Here is an 18,729-nt window from a genome sequence, read left to right as displayed (position 1 = left end):
ATTTAAATTTTAAAAAACTAAGGGAGGAAAAAAGGGAAGAGAAAATGACAATAAAATTAAGAACGAAAGGGAAGGTAATTAAAATGGGCACCAATGAGAAAAAATAATATTTTTTCCAAAGAGCAAAATGCTAATGAGTTGGAAAACCTAGATGAAACACATTTTTGGAAAAAGTGAAAATGACAAACTTGAATCAAGGAGAAGGAGAAAATTTGATTAGGACGTTGGCCGTTAAAGACCACCCCAACTAGAAGGTGCAGGTCCAGAGGTGTTCAAGTCAGAGTTAACATCCACAGTAAAGATCATCTTTATTCTTTATAGGAAAATAAGCAGGGAGGTTGATGAACTAACTTATGTGGTTGGTATAACCTTGTTTCCAAAACCAGATGGCTACACTGTGAGCTAATAAAATATTAGGCCCACTTCAGGTATGACCATTGATGCAAAGGTCCTAAATATAATGTTAAATAAAACGAGAGGAGGGTAGGAGGAGAACAAGTGCCATTCATCATGCTCTGTGAGGTACCGGCCCCCCCCGGGGCGCCTGGGTGGCTCAGTCGGTTAAGCATCTGACTTCAGCTCAGCTCATGATCTTGTGGTTCATGGGATTGAGCCCCGTGTCAATCGCGAGTGGGGGAGAGGGGCAGAGGGAGAGAGAGAGAGAGAGAGAATCTCACTGTCATCTAGCCCTGCTGACGGCACAGCCTGCTTGGGATTCTCTCTCTCTGCCCCTCCTGTGCTCTCTGTCTCGCATTCTCTCTCTCTCTCTCTCTCTCAAAAATAAATAAACTTGTAAAAAAATTTTTAAAAAGAAAAGAAAGATACATGCTCCCACTGCCACCCCCAGCACTCTGACAATCCTCTTTCCTCTGTTCTTTGGGTTCAGCTTTGCAAGCTGTCTGGCTGACCTGGCCGCCGCTTCATTTTTGTTCCCAAAGACAACCCAGGTCTGTTTTGTTATCAGGGTTTTTGCTGCAAGTCAATAAAAGAAGCAAACAGAAAGGGACTCAAATGGGTAAATTACAAAGGTTCTAAAACTTCACAGAGTTTCTATACTGAAGGTCCCTGGTTTATGTTCCCAGACTTCTTTTTAAGATGGTAAATGAATGAGGATAAGGCTCCTTCAACATACTCCTCCTTCCTTCGAACTACCTGCTTGCTGCCTTGTTCCCAGCTTGGACACCCAAAGAGGGCTCCAGGACAGTGGATGGGTCCCCTTGAGTGAGATGGTATTGCCCATGTCCCAGGGTGTCTAGCCTGAGTGACCCATCCCACAATGACCTGCTTCTTACTTCTCATTGCAAGAAAGTAAGTCCTCAGGCTGACCTTCCTAACAGAAGCTGTCTTGCATCTGAGAATACGGAATTCTAGGAAAATAACCATCTTTTCCTGAGCAGGCATTCCAAATGGTGACGAACTTGGGTCTTTGGTTCACATACACTCTGTGTGCTGTTTGGTGATACCGTGGGGGTGCGAGTTCTGTTACTGCCATTCCAAGACACTCTTCCATAATTTCTAGCTCTGAAAGATGTGGGGGTAGCCTCTTCCCTCTCTTTTGGCTTCTAGACACTTGCAAATATTTGTTTTAAGTTTATTCATCTTTTTTTTAGAAATTTCTACAGCCTACAGGGGCTCGAACTCACGACCCCGAGATCAAGCATTGCATGGTCCTCTGACCAAGTCAGCCAGGTGCCCCTGCAAAGAGTTAGTTAATGATTTAATTGTTCCCTCCCCCAAGAAGTATCTGGTTTTGTAGAATGTGTATCACGGGCCAGCAAGACATGGCCATTAGGACAGGGGAGAGACGGTGTTGTGGGCAAAGGCAGGGTGACAGCCAAGTTTTTATCTGGAGGATCTGGGGACAGATGAATGAGCACAACTGGCTTTGGGGATTATTTCTTCACCTTGAGACAGGATGGAAATGAATATTCTCACCATGCCCCTGCCCTGGAGAGAGACGGGTGAGACGTTGGCTGCATGCCTCCTCTTTTGAAGAGTTCGGAAGTTAAATGTCTCTTTGAAGATTCTCACCTCCTGAATAGACTAGGACTTGGCATTTTCCACACCAAATGCTTAGCTCAGAGGGAGCACTAAATACAGGGGCCTCACAAGTCATTGTGAACAATGACTTTGGAGAAGGTTACCGAAGTCCTGCTGCTCTGATGGCCTTTTGTTGAAATTATTTCCGCAGGTCCTCACAGCTGGCTTGTCCACATTGCTGTTTGATATGATCCTGACGAGTGCAACAGTGGGATGGTAAGTCTTTTGCCTGGAGAGAGGAAGAGCAAATTTATTGTTTGGGTTTCACCAGGATACTAATTTTTTTTCTCAAATGTTGGCAAAAGGGTGTTTGGAGTGTGTGTGTGTGTGTGTGTGTGTGTGTGTGTGTGTGTGTGTGTGTGTATTTTTTAAGTTTGTATTTATTTATTTTGAGAGATAGAGCAGGGGAGGGACAGAGAGAGAGAGAGAGAGAGAGAGAGAGAGAATCCCAAGCAGGCTCTGCACTGTCAGCCAGACCCCGACATGGGGCTAGAACCCAGGAACCACGAGATCGTGACCCGTGAGCTGAAATCAAGAGTCAGATGCTCAAACTGACTGAGCCACCCCGGCCAGGCCACCCTGGGGTATGTATTTTATTGACACACAAATATACATCCAGAGGAGTACATATATCATGAATGTGCAACGTGATGAATTTTCACAACTGGATATACCAAACCCGTTGCAGTCAGCATCCAGATCAAGAAACAGAACACCACTGTGCATCTTTCAGCCACTCATCCACACCAGCGTAAGCACTACCGGTGAACTACTAGTTTTATATGTATTATGTGATTTTACCAAGATTTTATAACTACTATGATTGGGTGAGGATTCAAAACCAGATCTGTGTGTATCCAAGGCCCCGTAGCCTTCATGTACTTCTGCACGACTGATTTGGCAAACACCAGGGATTTACCAGCAGTGTAGACAGTGTCTAGGTAACAGTGGGCCGTAAGGGAGGTATAAGAGAAATTGGCCTGTACGTTCCTCTTCCCACCAATATGATCATCCATAAAGAGCTTCTAGATAATTCGACAGCAATACGAAAGGAGTGTTATCCAGGATAAGACAGCTCTATTTCTTGTTCAAGGGCTGACATGATGAACTAAGATTGTCCAGTGGAATGATCATAGGAAAAAGATCTCATTGTCTTGGGTTTTTTAATGCTATTAGCAATAATCCTATCAATTAGCTAAAAATATCTTTTGAGTGACTGCCACATGTGAAGTAAGACATCCTTCAGCCTTCAAGGAGCATGGGGGAATGGAAATCATGAAGATAGTTTGTGGGATAAGATAGTCATAGTCTGAATGCACGGTGAATGTGAGGGCGGAAGGAAGGAGAGAGGACGGGCCAGCAGGCGGGCTATGCAACTGGTTTGAACTGGACCTTAGGCAGAACACAGAGGCCGAGCAAGGCGGTGGGTGGAAGAGGATTTGGGCCCTCTAGCCCCAGGAAAGACAAGGAAGGGTGGAGAGGCAGGGGGTGCCAACGGTGAGAGTTAGTGATTTGGAACCAGAGCTGGGGCCGTGGGGCACAGAGCTAATCCTTTGCGCCTTCCTCCTTCCTCTGCACCTGTCCTTCCAGGAAGGCATGACGCCCACAGTGGGCTGGTGACATCCAAAAACCCAACTGCCAAGATCTCCTGGTACATTCCCAGTGTCTCCTGACACTCTTCCCCCAATGTCTGTATCTTAACCTTCGTAGCGATAGTCTAAATTCTTGGCGTATTTTTCTTTCTCACGAATAAGCCTTGGACAACCATAATCTGTACAGAATTTCAGAACGGATTTAAAAAACCCAGGCATTGACCGGAGTGTGAGAAATAGGAGAGAGGTGGCTCTCCAGTGGGGAGGAAAGGCCGAGCCTAGATATTACAGCAGCAGTCTGGAAGAGGCCAGGTCTGCAGGCTGTTTCACATCCTGTGAACTTTATGGTATGCCCTGAGCAAAATGGAAAGAAAGGCTGCGTGTTCCCAAATCAAGGAAACAGCGTGTGTGATTATTGCAAAAGGAACCTTGACTTTGGAATTTCCTGATTTTTCAGAACTTGAGTTTAAGGATGGTGTGTTTTCAGCCTCAAAGAATTTTCCAACCACAAAGTGAACCACCAGAAGAGGAGTGTCAGACTCTAGTTCAGATTTCCTGTCTTTTGCACAGAGCCGGTCCGCGCTGTCCCCAGCGGAGCCTGGGTGACCAGCTCTCAGACCCTGGGCACGGGCAGGCCTGCTCTCTGACGTGTGGGAGCTTAGACTGATCAGAAGTCACAGAGGGCAGGGACTGCAGAACTGTTTTGTTTAGACCTCCCGTGTTTGCCAGTAGGGTCACTATTGCTTGTTTTTTGGCTTTTGGAGTTTAAATTCGATCACGTTTAGAAATCAGGTGATTTCCCCATAAAAGTCCAAATTTCCTGATTCTTTTGAAAATGTGGAACAAGTGCTACGTTGAGCCTGTACGTCCCCACGGCGGCGGTTGCCGGACCAGGTAGAGGCTGCCTGTCACGTGGACGTGGGCTAAGTCAGCGCGGCCTCCACGGCTCCAGGTTGGCTGAGGCCGGGGGGTTCTGTCTCAGCTACATCTGAACACCCATTTGCTTTATACTCATTCATGTCACAAAAAGCGTGTGGTGGGCTCCGAGGCTACAGACAGTGCGTGACCCCAGCAAGGTCACCGTCCGGGAAATGAGTTCAGGTGTCATTAGCCGCCTTCTTGGATGGGGAGCAGCTTAGCTGTACAAAACAGGTCATCATCTAAAGTAGGGTTTTCCTTCACCTCAGCACTGTTGACGTTTTGGGCTACAATGAATAATTCTTTGCTGTAGGGAGCTGTGCTGTGCTTTGTAGGGTTTTTAGCTACAAACTGAGCCCCACCCCACCGATGCCAACGGCACCTCCTCAGATGTCTCCAGATACTGCCACATGTCCCTTTGGCAGCAAAATGACCCCAGTTGGGAACCACAGATCTAAATGTTTGTGGTGGTTAGTGGAGAAAACGCCATTCCAAATTTCAGCAAGATCTTAAGAACCTTGCTTACCCTCTAATTAGAGATTTGGTCAGCTCGTGTGTCAAGGCCTGGGCAGCCTCTCCCACCCTCTCTGTGCACAGCCCCGTCAGCACGTACCACACTAACTGCCGGGTGAGGGTTCACACCCCATCTACCTGCAATCGTGAGCTCTTGCGGAAGGGAAACCACATTTCACGCACCTTTGTGTCTCCCTGCCTAGCCCTAAGGGCTTGCCGAATAAACGAGTGGCCAGTTTTCTAAATACTGTACCCCCACAATTATAACCCTTGGGGCACCTGAGTGCCTCAGTTGGTTAAGTGTCTGACTTCTGATTTCCGCTCAGGTCATAATCTCATGGTTTGTGAGTTCCAGCCCTGCATTGGGCTTCATGCTTCATGCAGTGCAGAGAATGCTTGGGATTCTCTCTCTCTCCCCCTGGCCCTCTCTGCTCTTCCCCTGCTTGCTCTCTCTCTCTCTCTCTCTCAAAATAAATAAATAAACTTAAAAAATGTGTGTATATATATATGGAGGAAAATTATAAACCTAAGTAGCAATGTTGGTCAAATTTTAAAGTCTTTAACTATTTTTTTAATGTTTATTTTTGAGAGAGAGAGAGAGAGACAGAGCATGAGTGGGGGAGGGGCAGAGAGAGAGAGAGAGGGAGACACAGAATCAAAAGCAGGCTCCAGACTCTGAGCTGTCAGCACAGAGCCCGACACAGGGTTCGAACTCATGGACTGTGAGATCATGAACTAAGCCGAAGTCAGATGAGCCACTGAGCCACTGAGCCACTCAGGAGCCCCCTAAAGTCTTTTCTTAAAAGCAACTGATCTTGTCAAGCAAATTATCTTGTTTTTTATTATAAAAACAATCTATTGCAAACCCAGAATTTAAATGTCCAGATTAATATTTAATTATTCACCTTCAGTTAACAGAGTTTTATTGTATATATTGATATGAATTCCCTTTATTCCAAAATTTCAGCAAAGAGGATTCAACACACACAAAAGAAAAAATGCTGAACTGTGAGCAGTGTCTCTGCTGAGTAGAATTAGTTGTGGGTGCCCTCTCTTTGCATCCTTTTTAGACACTCTTCTCTTTGCAATAGTTTCTCTTTGCAAAAGTACAAGGAGAGAAAATGACCAAAGCACAACCTCTTTGTTTTGAGGATTTCGTGACCACTTCTCTCCTTAGGCAGTCATTCATGGGGCCCACCAGTGATCATGGCTTACCAACATGCTTGATCTCAGCACAAGCCTCACTAATACCAACAGTCTTTAGAAAATGGTCTTATATCATCTTTGAGTAACAATGTCTTACGCCTTTAATTTTAGGACACTGCACGGAGACTGCCCAAGCCTCTTTGTAGCAAGAGTGAATTTAGGGGGTGAAGAAAGTACTCCCCCCAACACACCCCATAGTATAGCTAGGATCACAGTGACTGAAATTTACCAGTTTTCCATTTGAGTTAAAAAGGGTGCCTGGGTGGCTCAGTCGGTTAAGTGTCCCACTCTTGATCTCAGCTCAGGTGTTGAACTTAGGGTCGTGAGTTCAAGCCCCACATTGGACTCTGTGCTGGGGATAAAACCTAGTTAAAAAAATTTTAAAGGGGAGCCTGGGAGGCTCAGTCGGTTGAGCATCCAACTCTTGATCTCGGCTCAGGTCGTGATGTCACGGTTCAAGCCCCACATTGGGCTCTGCACTAACTGTGTGGAGCCTGCTTGGGATTCTCTCTCTCCCTTTCTGTCTGCCCCTCCCCTGTTCATGCTCTGTCTCTGTCTCTCAAAATAAATAAACATGAAAAAAATCTTAAAAAAAAAAACCTTTTAAAAAATGTGAAAACTCTCTAAAATGCTAAGAAGGGACTTCTAAATTACTATCACTCATTAACTTCTCAACAGAGAGTAAGTTATCAGATTGTGAACTGTCACTCAGCAAGTCCCCAAGGGAATGGTACATTAGGCAGATCTCTAGGCACATTAGGAAAAGAGAAAAAACAAAAATAGTTTGGACTATAAGTGGGAGAAAGGGGAGCAAGGGTAAGAAATTCATCGTCATTCATTGAGAAAATATTATGTGCTGCATGAAGGGCTAGGCCTACAGATGGAAAAGGGTACAGTCCCTGCCCCCTATCAAGTGCAATCAGGAGGTGCTTGAATAAGCACAATAATGAATGTAAAATTGAAATAGGAAAAGACTGGAGGGCCGCCGAAAATAAAGCCCTGGGAGAGGACCTAGTGATGAGTATTTCTGGCCGGGTATGCTCTGCCATCTGGTATGGCAGAGCCTTCATTGCATGAAGTGTGTTCACTTCAGGAATGATGGGAATCACAAGATTTGCAAACAGTTTGGTCAAGCTCTGACTTAAATGGTTGTAATGCTGTTAAGATTCCTGCACCCCATGTCAGCTTCTCCTGCTGTTTAGAAGACAACGTCAAAGCTCACCTCCCTGGCTCTCTTAACAGTAAACTGAACCAAGGTTTGTTTCCTTCTGAGCATTCACTAAGCTGCTTTGGTGTTTCATGAAATAGCTAAACTGAACGGATGAAATGCAAGGTTATTACATTTCAGCATGGTTCTAAGGCCATGGGGGGAGGAGTGGCAACGAGCCAGCCCATACCCTGTTCTTCTCCCTGGTGACAAAGCAGGGTTCCTGGAAACCCATAGAAATGGCTGAGCCCCTAGTTACCTTTGCAGAAATAAGCCCTGCCCAAGCCCAAAGGCCCGTGCAGCCTTTGTGTCAGGTCACGGTGACTCTGCACTTGCCCCAGTGTTTCAGAAGATGACGTGTGCATTCTTTAAGGGTCAGTCTGTGGAAGGGCTTCCCTCAGGAGGGAGGAACCATGTGCCCAGGGTCTTTGATAAGTAAGATCCCCATCGACGCTTGCTTGGACCCCACGGCCAGAGTTGCTCAACAGGGACACAGGCTTGCTTTGTGCAGCAGGACGTGCCTGCCCCTCAGGAGAAGTCTTCAAGCAGAGTCGGGACACCAGCTCTGAGGGCCAGTGAGGAAGGCATTGCTGCTCTGGGAGGACAGTCAGCTAGTCAGTATATTTTATTGCTTGTGCATTATAGGCCAAATGCGGGGGTTGATGGCTTCCGGTATATCCTTTTCAGCCTCACGGACACTGCTGGATGTGACCGTCTCCTGGGGCACAGACAAGACCAGAGCTGAATAGCACGCGCAGGGTCACGTGGCTAATAAATGCCTGAGCCACAATCGGAACTCAGTTTATTGTTTTAATAGTCTCAGGCTTGCTCAGCTCATTCCTGTGCTAAATGGGGCAAATGGTACATTTACCATTATCTTTATGTCAGAGTCCCTCACATGGGTGACATTTCTCACTGGGAATGTGATGTGCACAGCCTGCCTGTGTTTCGTATGTTTGGTGCCCCGGGCGAATGTTAGAAACATAAAGATGCCGGGGTGCCTGGGTGGCTCAGTTGCTTAAGCTCTGACTTTGGCTTAGGTCATGATCTCACGGTTCATGGGTTCAAGCGCCGCGTCAGGTTCTGTGCTGACATCTCAGAACCTGGAGCCTGCTTTGGATTCTGTGTCTCCCTCGCTCTCTTCCCCTCCCCTGCTCACACTTTCTGTCTCTCAAAGATAAATAAAAATGTTTAAAAAAAAAAAAAAAGAAAGAAACATAAAGATGCCATAGTGTAAATGTGTGTGTGTCGTGGGTGGCCTTGTGGGGGATGTGGGAGAAGACTGGAAGGGCAGGTAGAACCAAAGGGCTGTTCGCCCCTCTGACCAAGAGCATTTCATCACCAGGGACCTCCTGTCATAATCTTTTGTGATGGCCCAGTCCCGTCCTCAGAAGTGCTTTTTGGGAAGAATTTTGGGATTCAGACCAGATGTCGATTGTCTACCAAGAAGTTTAAAATAGAAAATGTACAAAGACCTTTGGATGTATTCAGTTTTAGGCATGTTAAAATATTCAACTCCTCCTTCTCAGGGTCTGCAATTTTCTCACCACCTTTTCATTTTCAAATCACTGACCACATTTCTTTCTGCTCTGGTGGGAGATTCATGATTTGCCTTTAGTATTTTCATCTCTGAGTGTTCTGTTATCTCAGTGAAATAACAGGCTTCAGAGACCGTCACCCCAGTGATGATCAGACTGGATACCTGCATGGGTTCATGTCATCAACCCTCTGTGTCCACTGCGGAGTGGAGCATGTCACTTCACCAGGTCAGGATGAGCAGGACACACAACCTTCTTCCTGGGGACAGGAGGCAGGGGAAGATCAAACCCCACTTTGCAGCCCACTCCCCTCCTGCCACACAGCTGAGGTTTACTTGGGACGACCAGGCAGTTCCTGGGCCTGACCTGGCAGCAGGGCAGGCCTGGTGGGGGTTAGGGAATGAGGGATCCCTCGCCCCGATGCAGGTGAGCACCGGGAAGTCGTGGGTCCACAGCCTCCAGACTCAAGGGACTAGAAAGCTGACCTCTTGCTGTTTTGTTTTGTTTTGTTTTTGCAGCCTCCTGCTTGGCGGACTCGGAGAGGCCTTGCTGGCTTTCTCGGAGCAGAAGGGCTCGTAAGGACAGGAAAAATAGACTCACAGGCTGCTGGCTGGAATGCACGGCCCCTGAGCCTCAGAGGTCCCGCTCAAATGTGTTAGAAGGAGAAAACAGGGACAACAAGGCCACCACTTCTCACTGCATCAAGGAGAAGTCTCTGGGCTGTTGGAGAGAATTGACTGTGTTGCGTCTTCCTGCTCCGAGAGGCTCACTCAAGCCTTGCTGACCGTGCTGGGCCCAGTGGGGCAGACCCAGACCCGGAACCCCCCATGTGGGGATGGGTCTGCTCACCTTGACTGATATGCAGGCCTCCTTATTAAACACCCTTCACCAAACATGACTATACGGAGGCGGGCTCAAGGAATTTTGTTGCACTTTGTTTTATATGTTTACATCTTTGGAGACTTTTCTGGGGACACCTTTCCCTTGCTGTCATGGGCTTGCCTGGAGCCCCCACTCACCCACTTAGGAGCACAGACAGAATTCCTCATGGAGGGCTTTCACGGGGGGCAGGGGCAGAAATGAGGGTCAAATGGGAGTTCTGAGTCAAGTAAGACATCAGCAAGGACGCTGTTACTCCAGAGAGAGTGCTAAAGCCTTTTTGGGGTTGTGTGTTGTGTTGAATTCTATACACTCTTGGTGTCCACTGTGAGGCTAACTTGCTCCTAAATGATCACCAGAGGGAATAGGGTTTATAACTGTTGATGGATGTGCTCCCTGGCCAGTGACACAAACATAGAACATACGTATACACAAAAGCACACGCATTTATATTCACATCCCTTAAAGCTTTTAATCCATTGAATTCCCTGATGGCTCAGAGGAGATTTCATTCATATCATTGAACACTGAAGTATATTTTTCGGGCCAGATTAAAAATTTGATTAAGACTCTAAATCTTCCTCTGTGGGAGTCCAAAGAAATGAACATGCATGAAATGGTAACTTGCTTCTGAACTCACAGTGAAGGTTTAAGAAAATAATGTCTGACTTCAAATATTTCTGCTCATGACAGGTTTTGAATGCCTGACTGCTCTGCCAGGTGTCGGGTCTGGTCATGTTGAGATGTAGAAGGTAGTGAAGTCCCAGTGAGCCCTCCCTGGGCAGGAAGCCAGGCTGGCACTTGTGGTCATGCACGCCATTCATGGAGAACCATCGTCGTCGTCTGGGAAATAAGCCTGTCCATGGAGAATAAGGTCAGCTTAGTCAGGGGCCATTCTTCCAACTTGTTGAAAAAATACACAGAAGATGAAACAAATAGGAATGGATTCGTATATTTGGAACTTGAGTACCTTAAATTCATTCCCTTGTCTTTTCCTGGTCTCTGTGTATCATTTAAGGTAAAGATGTTCAGAGTGATGTTTACACAGATACAGTTTTTTCTTTTTAATGTTTATTTATTTTGAGAGTGAGAGAGAGCGTGCACAGCTGGGGACGGACAGAGAGAGAGCGAGACAGAGAATCCCAAGCAGGCTCTGCACTGCCAGCCCAAAGCCTGACTTGGGGCTCAGTCCCACAACCATGAGATCATGATATGAGCGGAAATCAAAGAGTTGGAAGCTTAATCAACTGGGCCACCCAGGTTCCCCTACACACATATAGTTTCAGTTTGCTGTATGTCCTTCATCTATCTAAATTTTACAGAGGCTGAGGATCAAATAGAAAACCGGGTTTAGAATTGCCCTTGTTCTTTTGCTCCCACAAAACTCTTTTTGTACAACTGAGAGAGTTCTCCTTTTGTGGAAAGTGGCATCTGTCCAAATGTCATCTGAAGCCTGTCTTTCCAAGTGCCATTCAAGCACATGGAGGTTCCTAAGTCAGGAAAGAACCATGCACAGGTAATGGGCCCATCTCCTGTTTCTAGGAGACCTGTTCTTAAAAGAATCTCTACTAAGGACTTTTTTATTTTTGTTTGTTTGAATTTTTTTAATGGCATTCCAGAGTCCCATTGTTTTTATCTTTTAATTTCTTAATTTGAGTAGAGTTGATACACATGTTAATTAGTTTTAGGTGTACAACTTAGTGATTTGACAAGTTTACACATTATGCTATGCTCACCACGAGTGGACCATCTGTCCTATTACATCGCTATTAGGATATTATTGACTGTGTTCCTTATTCTGTGCTTTTTATTCCCATGCCTTACTCATTCCATAATCCAAAGCCTGTACCTCCCTCTCCCCTTCAACTGTTATGCTCCCCCTGACCCCCCAATCCCTTTGGCAACTCATCTGTTTCTTCTCTGTTTTTATAGTTCTGATTCTCCTTTTTGTTTTTTTATTCATTTTTTAAAATTCTAAGTGAAGTCATATGGTATTTGTCTTTCTCAGTCTGATTTATGCCACTTAGCACAATACCTTCCAGGTCCATCCATGTTGTTTCATGTGGCTTGATCTCGTCCTTTTTTATGGCTGTGTAATACTCCACTGTGTATATATACCACATAATATGCCACATAAGTCTATCAGTGGACATTTAGGTTGCTTCCATATCTTGGCTATTGTAAATAATGCTGCAATAAACATAGGGTACATAGATCTTTTCAAGTTAGTGTTTTCATTTTCCCTGGGTAAATACCTGATAGTGAAATTACTGGATCATATGGTATTTCTATCTTTAATTTTTTGAGGCACCTCCATACTGTTTTCCACAGAGGCTGCACCAGTTTGCTTCTACCAACAGTGCACAAGGGTTCCTTTTTCTCCACGTCTTCACCCATACTTGTTGTTTCTTCTTGATTTTAGCCATTCTGACAGGTATCTCATTGTGGTTTTGATTTGCATTTCCCTGATGACGAGTGATGTTGAGCATCTTTTCATGTGTCTGTTGGCCATCTTTAGATCTTCTTTGGAGAAATGACTGTTCAGGTCCCCTGCCCATTTTTAAAACAGGTTGTTTGGTTTTTTTGGTGTTGAGTTGTATAAGCTCTTTACATATTTTGGATAGTAACTCCTTTTTGGATGTATCATTTGCAAATATCTTCTCCCATTCGGTAGGTTGTCTTTTTGTTTGGTTGATTGTTTCCTTTGTTGTGCAAAAGCTTCTTATTTTGATGTGATCCCCATAGTTTGTTTTTGTTTTTGATTCCCTTGCCTCAGGAGACATCTAGAAAAATGTTCCTACCACTGATGTCAGAATGATTACTGCCTATGCTCTCTCCTAGGACATTTATGGTTTCAGGTCTCACATTGAGGTCTTTAATCTATTTTGAGTTTATTTTTATGTACAATGTAAGAAAGTGGTCCAGTTTCATTGTTTTTAAAACCTCAGGTATTATCTTACTTTGACACCAGCAGGAGGCAGAGGATGAGGTGTTTCTTCAATATCCCATCCTGTTTCCTTTAGCTTCCATCTCTCCTAGGGCTTTCCCTCCGCCCCCCAAGCCTTAATTTCTACATTTTATGCCAAGTTCACATGCTCAGCTCTAAATGCAGGGTGAGCGAGAGGTCTATAGACCCAGGGGCTGGCCCAGATTACTGCAGTCCCCTTAGCTCTCATTGTCTGTGGCTCTCTGCTTCCCTCACCCAGCATTCCCTTTTTTCAAAAATGATCCATTTGGCCATGTCTTGTCTGGGTCTGATGATCCCGACCTTGCTGGCCCCAAGTCAAAGCCAAAGTGCTTGGTTTTTTCATTTGTACAAATAAAGTATGCTTTCCGCCAAAGGAGGCCAGATTCTGTATGATTGTATATTGTTACGAATCTCCTGTGGATATAAAGAAAAATAAACCGTTTGTTTTCATGATAATTTGCCTTTCTTTCTCTTCTCTTCAAACTCAGCTGGAGAGGATTGCAAAAACAGTTGTTATCCCTGGGGGAAGGGAGCAGGGAAGGGAGGGGGAAGGGAGCAGTCTGTATTTGCATCTTAAATACAGACTCTGACTTCTTCCAACATCCAGGCCACTTAGCTCCGAACAGGGAGGATGACCCAGCTCCTTCTGCTGGACCCTTGCTGTCCAAGAGGGTGAGTATAGCCATGTGTGGCCGTCACTGAAATGATGTGTGTCCAGATTCACATGTGCTGTACATAAGGGTAAGTACACAGTGATTTCAAAGATTTAGTACAAGACACAGGATGTAAAATATTTTGTAATCATTTTTATACTGATTACAGGTTGAAATAATATTTTGATAGATTAAATAAAACATCAAAATGAATCTCCCATTTCTTTTTACCTTTTTTTTAATGTTTGTTTATTTTTGAGAAAGAAAGTGAATGGAGGAGGGGCAGAGAGAGAGGGAGACACAGAATCCGAAACAGGCTCCAGGCTCCCGGCTGTCAGCACAGAGCCCGATGCGAGACTCGAACCCACGACCCATGAGATCACGACCTGAGCCAAAATCTGACGCCCAACCAAATGGGCCACCCAGGTGCCCCTCTTTTTACCTTTTTTAACGGGACTACTAGAAAATTGCAATGTGTGTATTTGGCTCACATGATGTTTCTGTTGGTCAGTGCTGATCTGGAGTGGTTCTTCGACACTGGGCCCGGGAAGCAGCAGAGGAGACAGGTGTTGGCAGCAGCTGCTGGGGTTACCAACCCAGTAACAATACCTAAGACACTAAGTTATTGAATGTTCATTAAATGCCGCACACTGTGCTAGGTATTTTCTAGATGTCGTGTCATTTCATTTTACCAAGGGTGGGTGGGCAACATTCTCCCCCAGTTTATCAAGGAGACTCAGAGAGATTCAGTAACCCAGGGTCACCCAGCAAGGGTTCGAACCCAGGTCTTTCTGATTAAGCCTGTTCTTCTCATCTGTACCTGAGAGAGTTCTGTTGTGAAGGAGAAATGAAACCCCTTACATTTTACAGGGAGTTGTTGGTTCTGCTCTTAAGTGTTTCCATGTGGATTCCTGACATCGGTGAGGTCACTTGTGGCTTTCTCCCTGGAGGCCACGTCTTTGCCAAAAGGTGGGGTCCGTGGCCTGCGTTCCAGCTGCCTTCCCAGTGTTTCAGTCCGTGCCACCAGCCTCCTCCCTCGGCTTGTGTCTGGGATCCGCCCTGCACGGGTTGGAGCAACCAGGAGCACTTTGGGAACGGCACTGCCCCCACCTGGACTATAGCTCTTAACGTCTCCAGAACAACCAGCCACTGTTGGATTCACAGGCTCCGTTCCTTGGGGACCGGCAGGTTTTGGTGGCTGAGAGGTTTGAAGGTTGAAGGATCCTGGGTGACTGTGTCAGAAGAAGATACCCTTCTCTGCACCAGGTCTGCAGGCCCACCAGAGGGGGGGACAGTTACAGATCTGGCTGAAAACATAAACGTGCAAGAATGCAACAGGTGGGGCATCCGGGTGGCTCAGTTGCTTGAGTGTCTGACTTTGGCTCCGGTCATGATCTCATGGTTTGTGAGTTTGAGCCCCACGTCGAGCTTTGCACTGACAGTGCTGAGCCTGCTTCAGGTTTTGTGTCTCCTTCTCTCTCTGCCCCTCCCCTGCTCCTGTGTGTGCTCTCTCTCAAAAATAAATAAACATTAAAAAAAATACAGTAGGTGATTAGTAATGCTTAGAACGTGATAATCTTTCTTGAGCAGTTGGTTTGGGCAAAGTACTGAAATAGAATATGGAATCATCTGGAAGTTCAAGTGCTTGGGACTCTTTGGGAGTCAATGGTCCTTTGATTCTTGTTCCTGGGAAAGCCAGTGAAATGAGTGAGGCCACTGAGCTTCTCCTGGCCCTCCCCCAGCTTCAGGCTCTGTCCCTCTACCCTGTCTGGAAGGGGGCTGTGCTGGCTTCTTCGCAAGATGCCCGCACCCCCACCCCAAGGGTATTCACTCCCCTGTGTAGTTTCTGGCCCTTTCTCTTAAAGCTGGGCTAGCTCTGTGACTTGCTTGCTGCCAGTAGGACATGGTGGAAGTGATGCTACGTGACTTCCAAGGTCAGATCGAAAGCAGCCTTGCAGCCTTAGTCTTCTAGAATAGCCTCTGGGAGCCCCGAGCTGACATGCGGAAGTCTGAGCACCCTGAGGCTTCTGTGCTGCAGACACCAGGTGCAGGCGCTCCAATAGACAGTCCCTGCTGAGCATGTCCTTCTAGACCTCCCACTAGGCCACCAGACTGTGAGGGAAGCTGTCTTGGACCCTCTGGACCAGCCCATCTGCCAGCTGACTGCCATCAAGTGACCTTAGTTGATGCCACGTGGGGCAGAAGAATCACCCAGCCCAGCTGCACCTGCATGAATTCCTGACCACACAATTATGAGATACGGTAAAATTGTTTTAAGCCACCGAGTTTTAGGGAAATCTGTCCCACAGCAATAGATGCCAGAGCAGAGGTCCTGGGATTCTGGGCCTCTTAGGTGGATCCACTCTGAGCTCCCTGAGCCCCTCCCTGGAACAGAGTCTTGCTCCAGAAGTCGTCCCTGCTTCTGCTGACCTCTAGCCCCAGAGCTGCCCTGCGGAGCGGAGCAGGGGCCCCAGCTGACTGCCCCGGGCTGCCTAGAGCCCCATTACAGAGCAGATCTATACTTTGCGGTAAGTACCTCCTTTACTCATTCGTTCATTCAAAACACATCGAGAGTCTGCTACATGTCAGGCTCTGTTTGGGCTCTGTGGATATAACCATGAACAAGACAAACCCTCCTGAAGCTTGCTTGCCGTGAGCAGTGAGCACTCCCTGTGTGAGGGGACAGGGGACCTAAGTGAGCAGAGGCGAAGTGGCAGCCGAACGGAGAGGCAGAAGCCTGTGAGAGGCGGGGAGGCCCGGAGGGAGGTCAGGTCGCCCCCGGGTGGGATTTGAATGCTGGGACAACAAAGCCTACGTTTAGGAGTGCCCATGATGTTCCATACGGGGTGCAGGGGCTCCCAAGGTGTGAGGTCATGGACTGTTTACAACCCTGAAGGTCCAACTTTGAGATGAGGCCTTGGAGACCCTGACAGGGCAGGAAACCTCCCCAGTCTCCCCGCTCCTCAGCCAAGACTCCAGACTTGTTTTCACTACCTGTCTCCCCGGCCCCTCCCCATGGTATGGGCTGTCCAGGGCATTGCCCACCCACCTCACCCCCCTTCCCCAGATCACCACGTTCTGAGCCACCCAGAGGAGCCAAGCCCCCCAGTGGCGGCCCTCCCGCAGGGCCCAGGGCAGTGCTGCTCACCACCAGGCCAGGCCCTAGGCAAGTCACCTGCAGGGCAGCTCCTGGGTCCTCTGAACCAGGCAGCAAACCACCAAGGAAGGCCGAGCCCATTCTGGAGTCTGCACAAGGCTCCCTCTGTCCTGGAACCTTTCTGAGGCAGCAGACACCCTGAGTTCCCAGTGAAATGAGGGATTCTTTGCTCCTGCTGTGAGCTGATTTTCGGGGGCGTGACAAGCAGCTGCACGGCCTTAGTAAAACGAACAGTGGCGTATAAAGCTTTGTGTGGTTCCATCCAGAATTCACTGGGGAGGGATCTGAATGAACCAAGCCCCCTCACCCCCTCAGCTCCCCTCCTTTGGCAGCTGAGAGTGGAATCCCATTTCGACAAATGGGCCAAAAGGAACTTTTGAGTCATTTACTTCCTGCCTGTGGTGTGAAAAGGCCCACGGGGCTGGCAAGGCAAGGCCTTTGTGCCCATTTGTCTTCACAGTGTTCCTCTGAGGGAGCCTCAGCGAGAGCAGTGGAGCCTTGGGAATGTGGAGACTTAATCCAGGCACCATTCCCAGGCCCAGCGGATCTGTGTGCTTGGTGAAAAGGGCAGTAGGGCAGAGGTGGAATATTAGGGTCTGTCCAGGCTCTCTCTGTGCCCTGGCAGGTGATGTCAGTCATTCCTTCATTATCTCCTCACTCCCTCATTCATCACACCCATATCACGTGCCCGTGGGGTGCTAGTCTTGGTTACCGGTGCTTCCGTTTTCCCCAGGAGAGCTAACCTGCCTTCCTGAAGAAGTCAGCCTCTCCACTGCTGAAAGTGAGGCCTGGCTAATCTTACCAGCGAGGCCATGGGCCCATTCCGCACCACCCCCCTCCCCCCCCCGCCCCCCCGCCCCCGAGGGAAGCTTGTGGTCATCCCCGAGGCAGAATCTCCCGTGTTCTGGCGGGAACAGCTCTGGGCGACTTTCTGTGTGCTTCTAGATGTAAAGCAAATACAGTTGACCCTTGAGCAATGTGGGGGATAGGGGTGCTGACCTCCTGCAGAGTCAAAAATCCACATATAACTTTTGACTCCCCAGAAACTTAATAGCCAGCCTACTGTTGACCTGAAACCTTACCAATAACATGAACAGTTGATTATGCGTATTTTGCATGTCATCTGTATTATATACTGTATTCTTACAATAGTGGAAGTGAGAGAAAAGAAAATGCTATTAAGATCATAAGGAAGAGAAAATGCATTTGTAGTACTTTAGGTATATTTTTTGGAAAAAAAAATCCATGTATACGTGAACCTGATGCATTCAAACCCATGTTGTTCAAGGATCGCTATGCACATTCCCTGTTCTCACAGAGGTCCTGGGCCTACAAGAAGGCCTGCAGACAGAGGTTTGTTTAAAAAACAAAACAAAACCAAACCACTCACAACAGCTTTGGGGCACTTGGGGGGCCCAGTTGGTTGAGCTTCTGACTTTGGCTCAGGTCATGATCTCATGGTTCATGGGTTCGAGCCCCATGTCCGGCTCTGTACTGACAGTGTGGAACCTGTTTGGGACTCTTTCCCTCTCTCTCTGCCCCTGTCCCTCCCTCCCTCCCTCCCTCTCTCCCTCTCTCCCTCTTTCTCTTTCTCTCTCTCTCTCAAAATAAATAAAATAAACTTAAAAAAATATATATATAGGGGCGCCTGGGTGGCGCAGTCGGTTAAGCGTCCGACTTCAGCCAGGTCACGATCTCGCGGTCCGTGAGTTCGAGCCCTGCGTCAGGCTCTGGGCTGATGGCTCGGAGCCTGGAGCCTGTTTCCGATTCTGTGTCTCCCTCTCTCTCTGCCCCTCCCCTGTTCATGCTCTGTCTCTCTCTGTCCCAAAAATAAAAATAAAAAAAAAACGTTGAAACAAAAAATATATATATAAATAAATAAAGCACCTTGGGGGTGCCTGGTTGGCTTAGCTGGTAGAACACATGAATGACTCTTGATCTCGGGGTTGTGAGCTTGAGCCCCATGTTGAGCGTAAGAGATTACTTAAAAAATAAAATCTTTAAAAAAAAAACAGCTTTACTGAGATATAATTCATATGCCCTAAAATTCACCCAAAG

At 47.1% G+C, this 18,729-nt stretch overlaps 1 protein-coding gene across 4 annotated transcripts in view; it reads left to right on the top strand.

The window, feature by feature from the left end:
- The window catches only part of TMEM241 (transmembrane protein 241), a 120,697-nt gene extending 102,430 nt beyond the window's left edge, over positions 1-18,267 (top strand). Inside the window, exons 14-18 of one of the 4 annotated variants that reach the window (XR_008291794.1) lie at positions 2,192-2,256; positions 9,533-10,767; positions 13,469-13,602; positions 13,779-13,940; positions 15,606-18,267. Coding sequence is in view for 1 of the 4 variants with exons in the window: in XM_027068639.2 (XP_026924440.1) it covers positions 2,192-2,256; positions 9,533-9,593 (126 nt within the window). In the remaining 3 variants the exon portion in view is untranslated. Of the gene's footprint in view, positions 1-2,191; positions 2,257-9,532; positions 10,801-13,468; positions 13,603-13,778 lie in introns of those variants that run through there. The other 3 variants (XR_008291793.1, XR_008291792.1, XM_027068639.2) reach the window with 3 other exon arrangements.
- The last annotated feature ends 462 nt before the right edge of the window (positions 18,268-18,729 follow it).

This window comes from Acinonyx jubatus, chromosome D3 (genome assembly GCF_027475565.1).
Source record: "Acinonyx jubatus isolate Ajub_Pintada_27869175 chromosome D3, VMU_Ajub_asm_v1.0, whole genome shotgun sequence".
Taxonomy (NCBI): Eukaryota; Metazoa; Chordata; class Mammalia; order Carnivora; family Felidae; genus Acinonyx; species Acinonyx jubatus.
This window is presented reverse-complemented; position numbering and strand designations above follow the sequence as displayed.